The sequence below is a fragment of the Brienomyrus brachyistius genome, unplaced genomic scaffold (assembly GCF_023856365.1).
Source record: "Brienomyrus brachyistius isolate T26 unplaced genomic scaffold, BBRACH_0.4 scaffold33, whole genome shotgun sequence".
In the NCBI taxonomy this organism is placed as follows: domain Eukaryota; kingdom Metazoa; phylum Chordata; class Actinopteri; order Osteoglossiformes; family Mormyridae; genus Brienomyrus; species Brienomyrus brachyistius.
Genome location: NW_026042308.1, coordinates 677,797 through 693,305, shown reverse-complemented (window position 1 = coordinate 693,305; position 15,509 = coordinate 677,797). Strand labels below are relative to the sequence as shown.

Genomic DNA, 15,509 nt, shown 5'->3' with positions numbered 1-15,509 from the left:
ATATATATATATATATATATATATATATATATATATATATATATATAATATATATATTCAGGACGCTAATTGTCGCACTGCCTTTATTGTTATTTATTCTATTCTACTACCTTTATTGGCCCTACTACCCCATTTCGTTGTGCTCATACACAATGACAGTAAAGTTGACTTTGACTTATGAAGTGAGAAGGCCATGGATAGAGAAGTTGTGCTAATGCTAACTGTGACTACGGCGGTCAGATTTATTGGACCCAGCTGATGACTCCTATGACTCCCTAAGACTTTTGCACAGTACTGTATATATCTCAGGATTCCTAATGAAACAGGATTTATGTGATTTTTTTCTGGTAATTGGTAATCACCTACACTACTTGATGATGATCAGGTGCTTCTCTGTTGTTGTACTAACGTGCCTTATTAAGATTTTATGTTATTTATGTTTACTTAGTTAATATATGATTAATTTGATTATGTTATTATCTTTACTAAGTTACCTCAGGACCGCTGTAGGTTTTGCGTTAATAAACTGTCTGCCGTCTGCCGCCCCCTGCTGGCCAAAGCGTCGCCGCTGCGATATCAGGCTGCTGCGCTCAGTGAGCAGAGAGCGCGGATTAAGTCTGTTACTCAGTTACGTTCTGGGCAGCGCGGAACCGGGACATTAATGGGATAGAATAGGAAGCCTTTATTGTCAGTGTACAGGTAGCAAATACAATATATAGACAGAAATATAAAATATACATATAGAGGGGAGGGGAAAAGCTCCCCCCACTCATCAGGCTTAGATTTCATTACATTTTATTTTATTCAGAATCAGAATTCACTCCATTGGTACAACTGCATGTACTATGAATTTGTTTAGGCAGTTTTGGTGCATTAACAGCCAACATAGAACATACGTCAGAGAAAAACAGTCATTTTGTATGTTTGTTCAGCTTACAGAACCCAATTATTAACATGTCACACTTCAGACAGAGTAAAAAGGGTTATACTGGTTATAAAGCAGAGATTTTACCTTTTTGCCACGGAGAAGCAGCGACATGTGACACTCTGATAAGGTAAAAATGATTCCTCCAGCACACAGTGAGCTATCCCAGCATGCACAGCGACACGGGGGAGTTTGGATAAACCCAAAACTCTGGATTGAGGGGTTCAGTGAATGAGGAGGTGAAGCTGTACAGGGGGGTCAGTCCATCAGAGGAGACTCTGTAGAAGGACAGAGCACCAGCCCCCCAGTCCAGATACACTCCTACTCTGCGGGAGCCTGAGGGCTTTATGGGTATGAGAGTCTGTTTATTATTGTGCAGGACAGAGTAACTGTTAGTATTACAGTACAGACTCCATGACTTGTCATTGAATCCAAGCCCACAGTCATAACTCCCTCCTTTCCTCCTGATCTCTTTATAAGTCACTGCTATCCAGGCTCCATTTCCACTCCACTCAGCCTCCCAGTAACAGCGACCAGTCAGACTCTCTCTCCACAGAACTTGGCTCCATCTGTCAAATCTCTCTGGATGATCAGGATATGGCTGCTCTGCCCCCCATGTCACCTTCCTGTTCCCCCCTGACAGAGACAGGCGGCTGTTTGCTGTGTTGGGGTCCAGCGTCAGCTGGCAGGAGTCTGTAGGCAGGAGGAAGAGCGATTGATCCCATGACGAAGCCCAGCATCTCCATCATTATCACTGTCACACCTCACACACTCACTCACACAGAACTCGCTCCAATACACACATTTTATTCCCAATATACTCATGTAGCCGCCCGAGTCTGCGGCGCTCCGGCTGCCCCCTGCGCTGTGAGACACGCCGCGCTGAGAGACTCGCTGGGGCCGAACTGCACTTTAGCCTGCGCTCTATTATTCTGTACGATACATAAAATATAAAAAGTCAAATATGTGAAATACCTCAGGAAATGTTGGACGCCGGCGGGAAGACGCGCCGAAATGACGCGGGTGTTAAACTAATAGGCTTAATTACAGGTAAATAAAATTACAAACAGCATTCATCAAACATATTAACCATAAAATTACACAACAAAGATTACCACTAAAAGTGAGTTTGTCTTTAGGTCACAATATGAACTTTTAATCCACTTTGGACACACACCTCTCTCCAGCAGCGCGCCGACTCGACGCTCCCAACGCGGACGCATCTAGGCTGGTTCTCCGCAAAGCGCAGCACTCGCGTATTACACCGCGTATGCGTACATGGAAACGTTCATATTTCTCTGGTCAAGCTGTGTACTTTGCACATGCGCACGTGTCCTATTTAAGTATTAGTAGTAATTCTGATATTCCCTGCACACGTACCACAGCCGCGAGGTCTGTGTATGTTTCCCTACGTTTTACAAATTCAGAGCGGCAGTTCACGGGGCTGCCAGCTTTGATCAACTGGCTGGTGTGAGATTTTCAATTTGGTCAACAAGTCTGCACACATATGCATACGCATTTATATGTATGCAACAGTTCTATTACCGTGCAAATTGGCTGTAGGGTTTGCAAACTACCCCAATCCTCATCAAAATCATCTATGTTGGCGTTTAAAGACAAATTTGGAGTGCGGCAGGCGGTCGTCCGCGGAGGAGTAAAATGCATCATAAACGTCTATACAAACACGTCCGCTTATACGTGCGCGGAGAGGTACCAGTCTGGCCGCCACGTGTTTTCTGTGTTGATTCCGGCTTCGTCTGTGCACTTACATGAGGATAACAAGAAGCATGCGCGACGTGCAGTGCCACCAGAAATTGGCGTGGCAGTATGGTCACGTTTTGTCACGGAACATTGTCTTTACTAACGGTACAGATAGTATTAAAGTAGCATCTGATTTTTTTAAGAATGAGTGTCCAGAAGAGCTGTATATTTTCACAGACAAGTAAAGAAAAATTCCGAACACTGTGTTCTTTGTACAGCATCTTCAAAATTTAATGGCAGTATAAGTTTCTAAGAAAGCAGTGTCATGCGTACAAGGTACAATGAAATTCTAACCTGAAATTCTTACTTGCCTACTTTCATGAGCAGCATTATTTTTCATACAGTTCCATCCATCCATCGATTTTTCTGACACTTATCTAATATATAACATATAATCTATTTGTGTGTGTGTGTGTGTGCGGTTATATATATTATATATATATCCATCCATTTTCCAAACCGCTTATCCTACTGGGTCGCGGGGGGTCCGGAGCCTATCCCGGAAGCAATGGGCACGAGGCAGGGAACAACCCAGGATGGGGGGCCAGCCCATCGCAGGGCACACTCACACACCAGTCACTCACACATGCACACCTATGGGCAATTTAGTAACTCCAACTAGCCTCAGCGTGTCTTTGGACTGTGGGGGGAAACCGGAGTACCCGGAGGAAACCCCACGACGACATGGGGAGAACATGCAATCTTTGTCATCGTGTACTGGATATAAAATATCTTCAAATTGGATAATAAACAGATCAATCTTGAGAAATAAAGTAGCTATTTTAAATATAGAATAATTAACTGACTTACACTGGAACAGACCCAATACAGAAAAAAGTATTGCAATAATAACATCATGTAGCAAAATTTGTCAGAAGGTTTAGTAGTGACTTGGCTCGAATCGGAAGAGATGAAGAAAACAAAATTATAAATGAGATTTACTGCTTTAACCTGCAAACCAGTCAATCGTCTTACTGATACAGAAAAAATTGTAGGAGGTGACTTACAGAATAAATTGGATGATTATATACAAACATAAGGCAGAAGGAGCCTTTGTTAGATTGTGGCAAAAATGGCTTGAACAAGGTGAGCAGAACTCAGCCTATTTCTTTAGGCTAGAAAGTCAGCAAGCCTATCATCAAGCTAATCATGACTATGTATAGTTATTGCAGTCACTGGATGATTAAATAAAACCAGACAGTAGTAAAACTGCATATAGTTCACAGTACATGGTAAACAAACCAAGTCGGCTTGCAGCTCTAATCAAAGCGTGTTCTTCAGAGTGCCGTCTTGACTCCTTCGTCCTTGTACAACATTTAATGCCACAACCTCATACTAACAAGTGAGACTGGAAACGAAGGAACCGACCAAGATGGTTTTCTCGCACTGCCCCCCGGTGGACATGACCTTCAGTCCTCCAGATAGATGTAAACTACACGCAAGTGTAGTCGTGCCGTGTGAAGTCATGGCCCTAAAGCACAGACTTAGGAGATGTTCAGTGTCACAGCCAGTTTGGGTAAGACTGCAGGTGCCGTCTTAGGACAATATTAATGAATCTGAAAAAAAGTACAGTCAGCGAATGCACAAAAAGGGCAAATGTGAGGGAAGGAAGCCCCCCCCCCGAACCTCACTGCTCATAGATACCGTAGCTCACACAAGATAAGGATGCAGATAAAAGGTTTTGATGAGCTGTTACTGAGTGATACCAAAAGTTCCTGCTACCCAAACAAAGCGAGGGCAGTTTCCCAGCTTTCAGCATTACAGTGCATGATGACATCTAGGACAGGGGGCCCTTACCCCACTGGCCCTTGGATCCCCTGCTGTAGCTACAGCCCACACTAGGCAGTGAGGAGCAGCCCCAGTGTCAGCCATTCCTGCTCTGACTGACTTCAGGGGGGACAAAGTGCATCAAAGCCCACAGCTACTCTCTCTCTCATCTGACTCCAGTTGTGTGTCACCTACACACTGGGTCAGACAATGTGTTTAATACATTAAACTGATCTTTACTGAATAACAGGTCTGTGGCTGGAAAATCATTATTAATGACTGATTGTATTATCAGGATAAACCTTGATTTTTATGCTTTAAACTGAAATGGGGTCAAATGAAACCTATGCAGCAGCCCTGATCAAACCAGCTACTCCTACCTGCCCTTTATCAGTGAGACTAGAGCACTTAGGGAAGGAGGTGGAGCCGCCGCCTTATTTAATGGGTTTTAATTATTTTTACAAGTCAGGCACTACTTTCTGTCAGAAGGGTAATTATGAATCTGAATGAACAGAAATTACATATGGAGTTCCTCAAGGGTCCGTTATTGGCAGTGGGCAGTGGTGGCTTAATGGTTAGGGATGCGCACTAGTAATTGAGAGATTGTTGGATTGAATTCCCGACCAGCAAGGCACCGCTGAGGGACCCTAAGCAAAGCACTGCTCTCAGGGCGCTGAATTAGCTGCCCCTTGCTATGTCACGATGTCACATATGGGTTAAAAGCAGAGGACACATTTCGGTGTTGTGCACTGTGTGCTGTGGTGTGTCAACACTGATCACCAATTAGAATTATAATCCTCACTGAGCCTCTTTGTTCAACATCTACATGCTTCCATTTGCTCAGATTACGGAACACTATAAAATCTCTGTAACACTTAAGGCCATGTTGTTAGTAATTAAAAAAAAATCACAACAAATAATAATCCATTCTTATGCATTATAATCATGGCTTTAAATATTTATCAAAAGGCATAACACATTATAGGCATGCTTATTATGCATAATGAATGATGTATGAAGCTTTCATCTTTAGTGCCCTATAAATACCTTCATAATGCATTATAATGATCGGTATAAGCATTAAGGATGCTTTGTATTGCATTATGAAGGTATCTATAGTGCCTTATAGCTGAGTGTGTCATAAAGCATTCATAAAGCATTATAATGGTGGATATAATGTGTTATGCTTTTTTATAAATATTTATAGCTGTGTTTATAATGCTTTATGAGTGCAGTATAATTAAGCAATAACATATAAGAAGATACTCCGGTATATCATGGCTGTGATTCGGTCAAAGGTAGAAGGCTATAGGCCACCACAAAAAAAAAAAAAAAGTTCTCATAACATCAGTGCAAGTGGGAGGGGCCATCGTGTCCAAACCGTCCGCATACCTGGATAATTCAGTCAATCACCAATATAGTTTTGTCTAATATTTCCGGTGCCAGCAGTAAAACAACTAGCCAGCTTATTATCGGAGTAACTTTGCATTATAAATGAAAACCAGGTCTAATAAATAAAATAGTGGCACTTGAGTGGCGAAGAGATCATGAGGCAGATTGCAAAGTTCAGTTATTGGCATCTTTAATAGCGCGATCGGTAAGAGGACAGTTGGCAGCTTATAAAAACTTACTCTGGAACAGATAAGAACAAATCCAACAAAACGGAATACATATGAACCTTTACTCTCACTGTCACCTATGTTCATTTTTTAAACTGGTGGAAATGCAGGCAGGTTCTGAAAAGGCATCAAGTGACAACCAGCCCAGCACCGGCTCCATGTTGGTGGAAATGAGGCATCAGTACAGTGTTCCCAGGTCCAGCCCAAGGTCTGCTTAAGATCCACCCAACAGAAGCTGAAACTAGCACAATAAGAGAGAGAGAAGGATTTCTCTCTAAACCAGATACGGAAAAGCTTGTTCATGTGTTTATTTCCAGCAGGCTAGACTATTGAAATGGTGTCTTTGCAGGTCTTGGTAATAAATCAGTCAGACAGCTGCAGCTCATCCAGGATGCTGCCACCAGAGTCCTCACTAACACCAAGGAAGTGGAGCATATCACACAGCTCCTTAATCACTGCACTGGCTTCCTGGGTTGATTTTTAAATATATTATTCGTTGTCTACAAGGCACTAAATGGCACTAACTTCCTTGAACCTTTGAAGCATCCAGACCCCTGAAACTTTACTCAGTGTCCCAGAATGAAGACCAAACAGGCTGAAGCAGCTTTTAGTCTCTATGCTCCCTGTCTTTGGAACAAGCTTCCTGAAGACCTGAGGTCTGCTAACACTGTCGGCTCATTATAATCAGGGCTTAAAACGTTACTGTTTGCTGCAGGTTCTCAATAAATTAAATCAGCAGGAGTTGAGTCATACGCTGCCTCTACAATGTCACTTCTTTTAAGTTAACTGTTTGTTTTTTGGGCTTTTAGACTTTTTAAAATTGTCTTTTAAATTGACAATTGTCACGATCTGGACGCGGGTAATCGCACAGGTGGGCGAGCAAGCGGAAAGCAGGCAAACAGGCAGGATTCAGGGTATACGGGGGTTTAATGGGGAGACTCAGGACTGAAAACATCTGACGCCGACTAACATCTATGACTGACAAGGGAAACAGGTAAGACCAGGACTTAAATAGGACGGGACTAATCAAAGTAAGTGGACAAAGCTGGAGACGATCAGGGAAGCACAAGTGGGTAATCAGGGGGCGTGGCACACACGAGAAGTGGACGAGCCGGGCAAGACAACAATGAACGTGTTTGTAAGTCCCACACCAAAGTTCTGAAGTACCGAAAAAGTATCGCAGTTGCAGTGGTGCTTTTTGGTACTGGAACTTCTGGTACTGGTACTCGACTGGAAGTTAATGGAAAAGGGAAAGAACCAAAAGTACCGAACCTGGTGCAGTGGAAAAGCACCCTGAATAAACTTGCCTTACTTAGCAATGGGATTCAAAGTCCACCGAAATAAAAAGCTCATGTAAATGTGAAAGACCAGGAGGCAGCGGAAGAGAGAAAGAGAAGCTCCACTAGCAGTAGAAAATGAAACACAATAAAACACAATAAAACACACTCCACCTCATACAGGGAGAGAGAAGCGAGTGTGTGAACAGACTCACAGTGTAAGAATTCTGCTCTGGTCCTGGGCACTAATACCAGTAGGACGGTGTCTTTGGTAACTAGAAGGAGACAGAGAGAAACAGGGATGTGAGTAAAAGGAATTTACTTGTGGGAGATGGACTTCATTCACTGTGGAGATAACAGCAGTGGGGTATTATCATTATGAGGGACAATAACAGGCATTTTAACAAACGGCAAATCATGCTAAGTGACACATAATACAGATTTTTGGTTTCTGTAATGTAGAAGAAACATGTTTCATGTGATCTGGGTTTTGCAGCCAGTAGAATGTGAAGCTCTTTCACCAGTTATCACAAAGATTTAAACTTATTGTAAACAAACTGACTTGGTCACACAAATGTGAGGCTGACTGTACTGCATACTCTCTCTGCAGCTGTTCAACCCCAGGTGTGAGACCCTTCAGCCAATCAGTCCTCTAATTAGTAATCCAGCAAAAGCAGCCCTTTCTGGGTAAGATTGGCCAGCCCTGGTCTATATTAACATGAACAGACTAGAAAATGTATTAACCTGGTGATGGATCTCTGCCATTTTCATTCTGCAAACATTCTCCAGTTGATCTTTCAGCTCAGAAACTGCCTTCCTCAAATTCCCAAAATCAGATCTGGGACTGACAGAGATTCTGGGTCCAAATCCAGCTTCAGGAGTGACAGGAAGAGCCTGGCGCCTCTACAGACACACAGTCTGATTAAACAGCTTCATCAACACAAATGTGTATTGCAATCTAATTAACAGAACCTTTAACATCTGACCAATGACAGACTAGTTGAAATACAAATGACAATATGCATTCATTTGAATACTCTGGTTTTCTTATTGCCAAAGTAGCTGTTCTGTTACCTGGAGGAAATGGATGTGATCTTCTGTGTGTGAAAGCTGCTCCAGCTCAGAGTGTCTCCTCTTCAGTTCATCGATCTCCTGCTTCAGTCTGTCCATGTCTCCTTCAGCCTGACTCACTGCAGCCTTCTCCTGATCTCTGATCAGCTTTGTCACCTCAGAGCGTCTTCTCTCAATGGAGCGGATCATCTCAGTGAAGATCCTCTCGCTGTCCTCCACTGCTGACTGTGCTGAGCTCTGTTGGTGACACAGGGAGCAGAGGACAGTAAATTACAATTGGCCCCTTTTGAGACTCCAGAGAGCCTCATTGTACAAAAGAGATGTGAGCCGACAGGAGGTATAAAAACAGCACAGGACTGGGGTTTGGAGCGACACCATGCTGGACGCCTCAGGTACTGAAACCCATCCAGCACTGATTGGAAATGATCGCTCATTAAGCTCATACACTGTCAGCTGCAGGGATTTGGCAGAGACTAGTGGCTGTATGGGGCAGGTTGGTTGTCACCATTAGGTCTCAGTTTAATAGGTGACTTTTTTAGTGTTTATTTGCATTACGCTGGGTTGTGAAAAGTTGCATTTTTCTCAAATGGGCCTTTTATGGTATTTTTTAAATAAATAAGCTACTACTGCTGCAACACTTGGTTAAACTCTGTAATCCAGCAACTTTATCCCACTGACCCAGAATAACCCACAGCAGCATTAATTTGATTAATCCGCACAAGTCTGTAAATCTGCAATCTGTTGAATCTGAAAGAAGATTCATTATGATCACAAGCCAGCTGTTATCTTCTCCTCAGGTTCATACTCACTGTGAATGAGGCCACAGCCTCTCTCAGCTCCTGCAGCTCCTTCTCTCTCATCTGAATTCTCTGCTGAAATTCCCTCTGTGTTTCACCCATTTGTTTCTACAGATAGGAAACAAGACGACAAAACAAGTTTGTTTCATTAGCTGAGATTACATTCATTTATCATCCTGTCCAGGGTGGACCCCAGCCTTGGGCCCTATGCTGCCTGGGAAAAGCTCCAGGCACTCCCCCTGACCCTGACCTGGATTACCGGATAGGAGATGGATGGATGGATGGATGGATGTTCATTAATGATTTATTGATTGTAGGTAGGATTCAATGGACATAGACCCTTTGGTCCTGTTTCCACCTGGTATTAACATGCGTCCTGGGTGATCCAATCACAAGTGGACATCGCTAATTACCCAGGACGCATTGAAGATACATTGAGATCCGATCACTCAAACCACATTGGGAGGTGGTCTGGGCTGCATATGGCCACATTCTTATAGCAATGTGAAGGCGAATGTGTCCTGAGCTGCACTGCAGGACCGGCTACTCAACTGGCGTCCTATTAGATTGATGTCAGATCGCATGTCAGTTGATAATGGGCCACTGTGTATAAACTGCACTGTGAACAACAACAATGCATCTTTTCTCCTGCGACCCTAAAAACTCTGAATCCGCTGGGAAGTTGGTTTAATATTGGACTGTTTGACCCATTCATATGGAAACTGTGTCAAAGTCTGCATCACTGATGTTCCACGCAAATTCAGAAAGGAAAATGTGTAAAATGGGATTCATTAAAGATTCTTCAGAATTTGAACATATCATATATTTAATGTGCATGTTGGGGCGCAGCCTGGTGCAGGCAGGGAAACAAGGTGAGGATCCACTTAAAAGCTCCAAGACAAAGGGATTTAAGGAGACTGAACCAAACTGGAAAGACACACAATAAAGGAACAATAAGGGGTCAAAACTCACCAGGGAAAAAGTAGCTAAGAAAATGACACGTAGACTAACAGAGGGAATGGGGCAGCTAGTGATGTTAAGCTTGACAATAAAAAAGCGATTCACTACATTCTGAAGCACAGCTTCAGTTTCCTTCGTTCCACCCTGAACACGTGACCATGGTTATCTGAAGCTTCATTCTACACTCAACCATGTGACTGCTTTGGAAACTGAAAATGTGGCACAATCCTCATTACCGGTTTCAAACCTGTTGTACAGCACATATTTCGGCGTACACACACACTGCAGCGTAAGTTTTAATCATCATAATAATTTAATAATAATTCATTTTCAATAATTAATTTAATAATAATAATTGTATGAATAATAATAATAATTGTATGAATACATAATATCAGATTTGGGTGAGGGTATTACCCAATAATCTGTATAATTTTCCCAGTATAGAGACCAAGAAACAAATGATTGATGAGGCTTTGGTCAATATGCACAACCCTTCACCATAGTGGATAACGCAGGATTTAGGGAGGTTGTGGGGATCCTGGATCCAACCTACATTCTCCCATCCAGGCAAACATGAAAGGGTTTGGTGACAGAAACATTTAAGATAGAAAAAGAGACAAAGGAAGAGGTGAGAAAGGCCAAAGCAGTAAGACTAACATCTGACATGTGGACATTCATACATATGGAAGCTTATTTAGCAGTCAAATGCCATTTTATAAATGATAAGACTGAGCTGTCGACCTTATTATTGGGAGCAGGAAAATTCCCAAAGTCTCATTCTGCAGAAAACATGGCTGCAGTCGAGGCAGCCTGATGGAGGAGTGGGGAATACAGAATAAAGTCCGATGGCTCACACTGACGCTGCACAAAATGTGATTGCCTGTGTCAGACACACAACCTGCATTGTACATGCACTGAATTTGGCTGTGAAGAAGAACATAGAACAGACACAAGGACCTGAGGATATCAGATCCAAGGTAAGACAGATTCTGTGTGACCTACTTCAGAACCAGTACAACTGCTAGAGAAAGGCTTTGTCAAATCCAGCAGCAGATGGGCAGACCCACTCTGAGAATGATTACAGAAGTGGAAACCAGCTGGAATATCACCTATTCAATGCTGCGATGATCACATGATCAAGGAGAGCCAGTTGTAGCTGCATTGGTCACTCTGAAGACAGAGCTCACATAGCATAATGACACTGGCCACACTGCTGGGTCCAAGATATAAAACTGCAGGTTTCTGTTCTAATGCTCAGGCTGCTGTACCGAACTAACAAAGAAGCAGATGTGACATATAAGACAATTAACCAATAACAACAGTGCAGGGAAAACAGGCAACAAGTGCAGTAACTTATATTAATGAACACAAGACTAGGAAAACTCCCACAAACACTGAAAGTAAGAAACACACACAAGGAATTCAATACTTAGAAAGTACAGAAACATCTGGAACATAATAAAACAAGGCACAAGCTTCACAAGCAGAACAGAGAACTAACAAACACTGGGAAGAATAGAAAAGCAATAATTAAATGAAAGAGGTGAGGTTGGTTCCTGACCTGCCTCAAACCCATAACCAGCTGGTCCCAGCCTCTGTGTCACACACTCATCCCATTGAGTCAAATGCAGCCATGTGGGGAAAAGGAAGAACACACTAGGGCCAAAGACGATGAGAGGACAAAGGGGATGGACAGCGATGGCTGCTGGCCACACGGGTAAGAGACAGAAGGACAGGCACTGAGGCGAAGCTTCATTATTTATGTCAAAGCTGCTCCACGCGTTATTAATATTAGTGAAATGTGCCGGTAAAAATGACATGAAGGTGAAATTAAAGCATGTAGGTGAGAATGTGTGTTCAGTAGCCAAGAAAATGGATGTGTGAATAGAAACATATAATAACAGTGTAATTGTTTATATAGTTTTATATTGGGCTGTCCGGGGGCTTGAATTCCTGGTTAGATATTCAGTCCCACTCCAGCCCTGACTACTTTTACTTCATTTGTTCCAAGTCAGACATAATTCAGCATATCAGACAAAACAATGAACCTCTTTGTTAATATTTTCATAAATTTTGAGCTTCACTGGTTATCATTGAAAGCCAAAATATTATCCTATGGCAACCAACACAATGCATTAAAGGCTGAACCCTTTAACCTTGAATAGAAAAGTATTAATCTACGTACATCTTAGTACCGAAAGACCTTTTATAACATGTACATTTGTACTGTGTTGATGTAGGTAAGGTAAGGTAAGGTACGGAGGTAAGGAGCACACACTGAGTACAGTGCCTTACTGCACCCACCACACGACGAACCACCTCAGGGATGAGAACCTGAGTGCAGCCGTACAGTGGGTGACACCTCAGCACCACACCAGTCCCAATGGAACAGTGTGAGTTTTATCCGGTGGCTGCAGTGAGCTTGTGCTGTTTTGCATGGTGGAGTTTGTTGTGAAGCTGCAGGTCAGTTTCACAGTAAGAGGCCAGACACACCAGGCAGGACTTGACAGCTTTGTGTTTTCTCCCAGTACAGACGTCACACTCCACATCTCCAGGTCCAGCATACTGGTCAGCAGGAGTAGCTGCTTGTAGTCCAGTCTTCTTCAGTTTCTCCACCACTTCAGCCAGCATGGTGTTTCTGCCCAGAACAGGTCTGGGTATGAAGGTCTGTCTGCACTGGGGGCAGCTGTAAACTCCAGCATGATCTTCCTGATCCCAGCAGCTCTTAATGCAGCTCATACAGTAACTGTGTCCACAGGGAATAGCCACTGGATCCTTTAGTAGATCCAGACATATTGCACAGCTGAACTCGTTTACATCCACTGCAACTCTGGCTTCTGCCATTTTACCACGAACACTGATAGGATTCAGTCTCATTTTCTCTCACAGTCGTCTGTGTGTGACAGTGGGAGGAACTTCCTGCTTCTCAGACTGCAGCAGGTGTGGTTTTGGACTGAGACCAGACTGAGAAGAGCAGACTGGGCAAACAGTGGAGCTGCAGTTTATGAACAAAATAGTACATTATACAAACTGTACCCAAAGCGAACATTTATTTATCTTTTATGAGAATAACAGTTACTGACATTGTTTTTCTGTAAACGAACTATAATCCTACTCTTTGATTTTGTACAGTAGATAGAAATTATGTATAAAGGTATAAGAGAGCAGATCTACTGAGAATGAATTTCTGTGTCGGTTTAGAATCACGTTTGGGATCATGTGGTTTCAGGTGAAACATGCAGGGATGTGCAGTTATAGACAGACTGTGTCAGGATTAGACAGAACAAGCTTTGACAAGTACTGTCAATGCACAGATTTGTTTTTTTACATTATTCTATATACAATATTCAAGAAAATATATGTCATCTCTTCCTTTTCTTTCTGTGTGTTTGTGCAGGGAGTGTATTTATGTTAGGAAGGACAGTCAAGTTCAGAGTGATCATTTTAATCATCCAAAATAATTCCATACTCTAATAATGAAAATTTATTCTAGATATTCATTGAACACTACTCTTATATTTAAGCCAAAAGTTAATGGACCAGCTTCAGCCATCCCCAGGAACAGAAAGATCATATATCAAAAAAGTATCCAACAAATTCCAATAACCACAGTACAGGGTTATGGGACACACACATCACAGGAAGCACAGGGCACAAGGCAGAGACACCCTGGATGGGATGCCAGTCCATCACAGGGCAAACACTCACTCACATGCTGAGGACAATCAAGAGACACTAATTCACCAAACTGCATGATCTTCGACAGCATGAGGAAACCTGAGGAAACCCACAGGAACACGGGGAGAACATGCAAGCTGTACATGCAGAACCAGGAGTGGGAACCACACCCACAAGCCTGGAGGTGTGAAGTGAGAGCAGCTGGTCTGAAGTCCTGAAGGGAGCTGGAGCGCCATTTCTTTGGAACAGTGTGGAGCCGTCCTGCATTACTGCTTATCCTGTACAGGGGGGTGGGGAGCCTGGAGCCTGTCCCAGGTGGCACAGGGCGGGGGACACAATGGACAGGATACTAGTTTATAGCAGAGCACAAACTCACACATACAGACTCACACTAAGGGCAGCTTAGAGATCCCAATCGGCTGATCGCAGTTTCATGTTCTCCAAAGTAGGAGGAGAAAGCCCACATTGGAAGAACATGCAGACTTCACACATACAGCAGGAGGGACAGGAAACAAGCCAAGAGACAGAGGTTACACCCCGAGACCCCACACCCCCCCACAATCACACATACTGTTAGGATTTGTTTAAAAGTTACATTTTAATGCTACAAAATTATGACTGACTATGAACTTCAACAAAATTATGACTGACTATGACTATGACTATGAACTTCATATTCCAGAACAGAAAGCCTGCCGCTTTCTTGGACTCCTGTTGATACTGGTGACCAGAAACTGGGACCAGAGTAACCGGAGTCTGGGATGAAGGAGGGACCCACGTAGCAGGACCCAGGGCAGTCTAGCAGGACATCCTCTGGATCCATGTTGGAATCTATGCTGACTTTAATAATGTTACCTTACAGGATTTACCCGTTTCTGTGCCCTGTACCTACAGTAAGGAGCTGGGATCTCTGCTCCTTCAAAGCAGACAGACTCACTCACATATGATTACAGTTCTAGTACATAGCAGATACTGTTGCTGAAAGTGGTGAACAAGTGAGGCAAATGTAACAATGCAAACATGCCGCTGTCAAGGTGCTGCCTGGGCACTAGTGCAGCTAGGCTGGTATTTCTGGGCTCCACAGACATCACTGGTGGTTGGTGTCGTGGTCACCGGGATGAAAGACTCGTGCAGCAGGTGTTTCTCAGACAACAAACAGGGACTTACTGGGATCAGGATGGGAGGCTATGGAACCGGCAACACGTAAGGCACAACATCAGTGATCGAACTGGGGAACACAGGACCAGGAAGCACTTAAATGGAGGACTAATGATGGAAGAGACTGGAGACAGCTGGGAGTGTTTAACACGAGGGCTGGAACGAGACGTGAGACCAACAAGCAGCAAACATGGCCTGTTAGAGCCACGTCAGGGAGGAGGCGGGACATTTAATTTCATTTTTATATAGTGCCTCACAGAGTCGTCCCAAGGCACTTTACATAGATGTGTAGTCATACATTACAACATCATTAAAGACAGTAATACACAATGGGAAAAAGAAAAGAAAGATATTAAATAAAGAAAGCCAGATGACAACGGAGGAGAGGAACCAAAACCCCCAAGTAAGGAGAAAAAAAGACCTCTGGAGGTCCATGGACAACTGGCTGCCCAACCCCCCCGGCAGACTAATATTACTGAGAACAGAAAAGAGT

General features: G+C 43.2%; 3 protein-coding genes across 8 annotated transcripts in view; 1 reads left to right on the top strand and 2 right to left on the bottom strand.

Moving 5' to 3' along the window:
- LOC125721467 (NACHT, LRR and PYD domains-containing protein 12-like) overlaps positions 1-15,509 on the top strand; it is a 247,462-nt gene that overhangs the window by 75,232 nt on the left and 156,721 nt on the right. The window lies entirely within an intron of this gene.
- The window catches only part of LOC125721464 (NACHT, LRR and PYD domains-containing protein 12-like), a 388,574-nt gene that overhangs the window by 297,609 nt on the left and 75,456 nt on the right, over positions 1-15,509 (bottom strand). The window lies entirely within an intron of this gene.
- Positions 963-9,359, bottom strand: LOC125721499 (stonustoxin subunit beta-like). 3 transcript variants are annotated; one of them, XM_048997453.1, is made up of 5 exons: positions 9,230-9,359; positions 8,424-8,657; positions 8,094-8,252; positions 7,565-7,624; positions 963-1,618 (listed from the first exon to the last, which is right to left on the bottom strand). In XM_048997453.1, exons 1-4 carry the CDS (start codon positions 9,317-9,319, stop codon positions 7,595-7,597), a joined length of 513 nt encoding a protein of 170 aa, XP_048853410.1. In that variant the 5' UTR covers positions 9,320-9,359; the 3' UTR covers positions 963-1,618; positions 7,565-7,594. The 3 variants fall into 3 exon arrangements, with proteins under 3 accessions (XP_048853410.1, XP_048853408.1, XP_048853409.1); XM_048997452.1 differs by lacking the exons at positions 963-1,618; positions 7,565-7,624 and having other exon boundaries at positions 8,020-8,252; XM_048997451.1 differs by lacking the exons at positions 7,565-7,624; positions 8,094-8,252; positions 8,424-8,657; positions 9,230-9,359 and adding an exon at positions 1,729-1,909.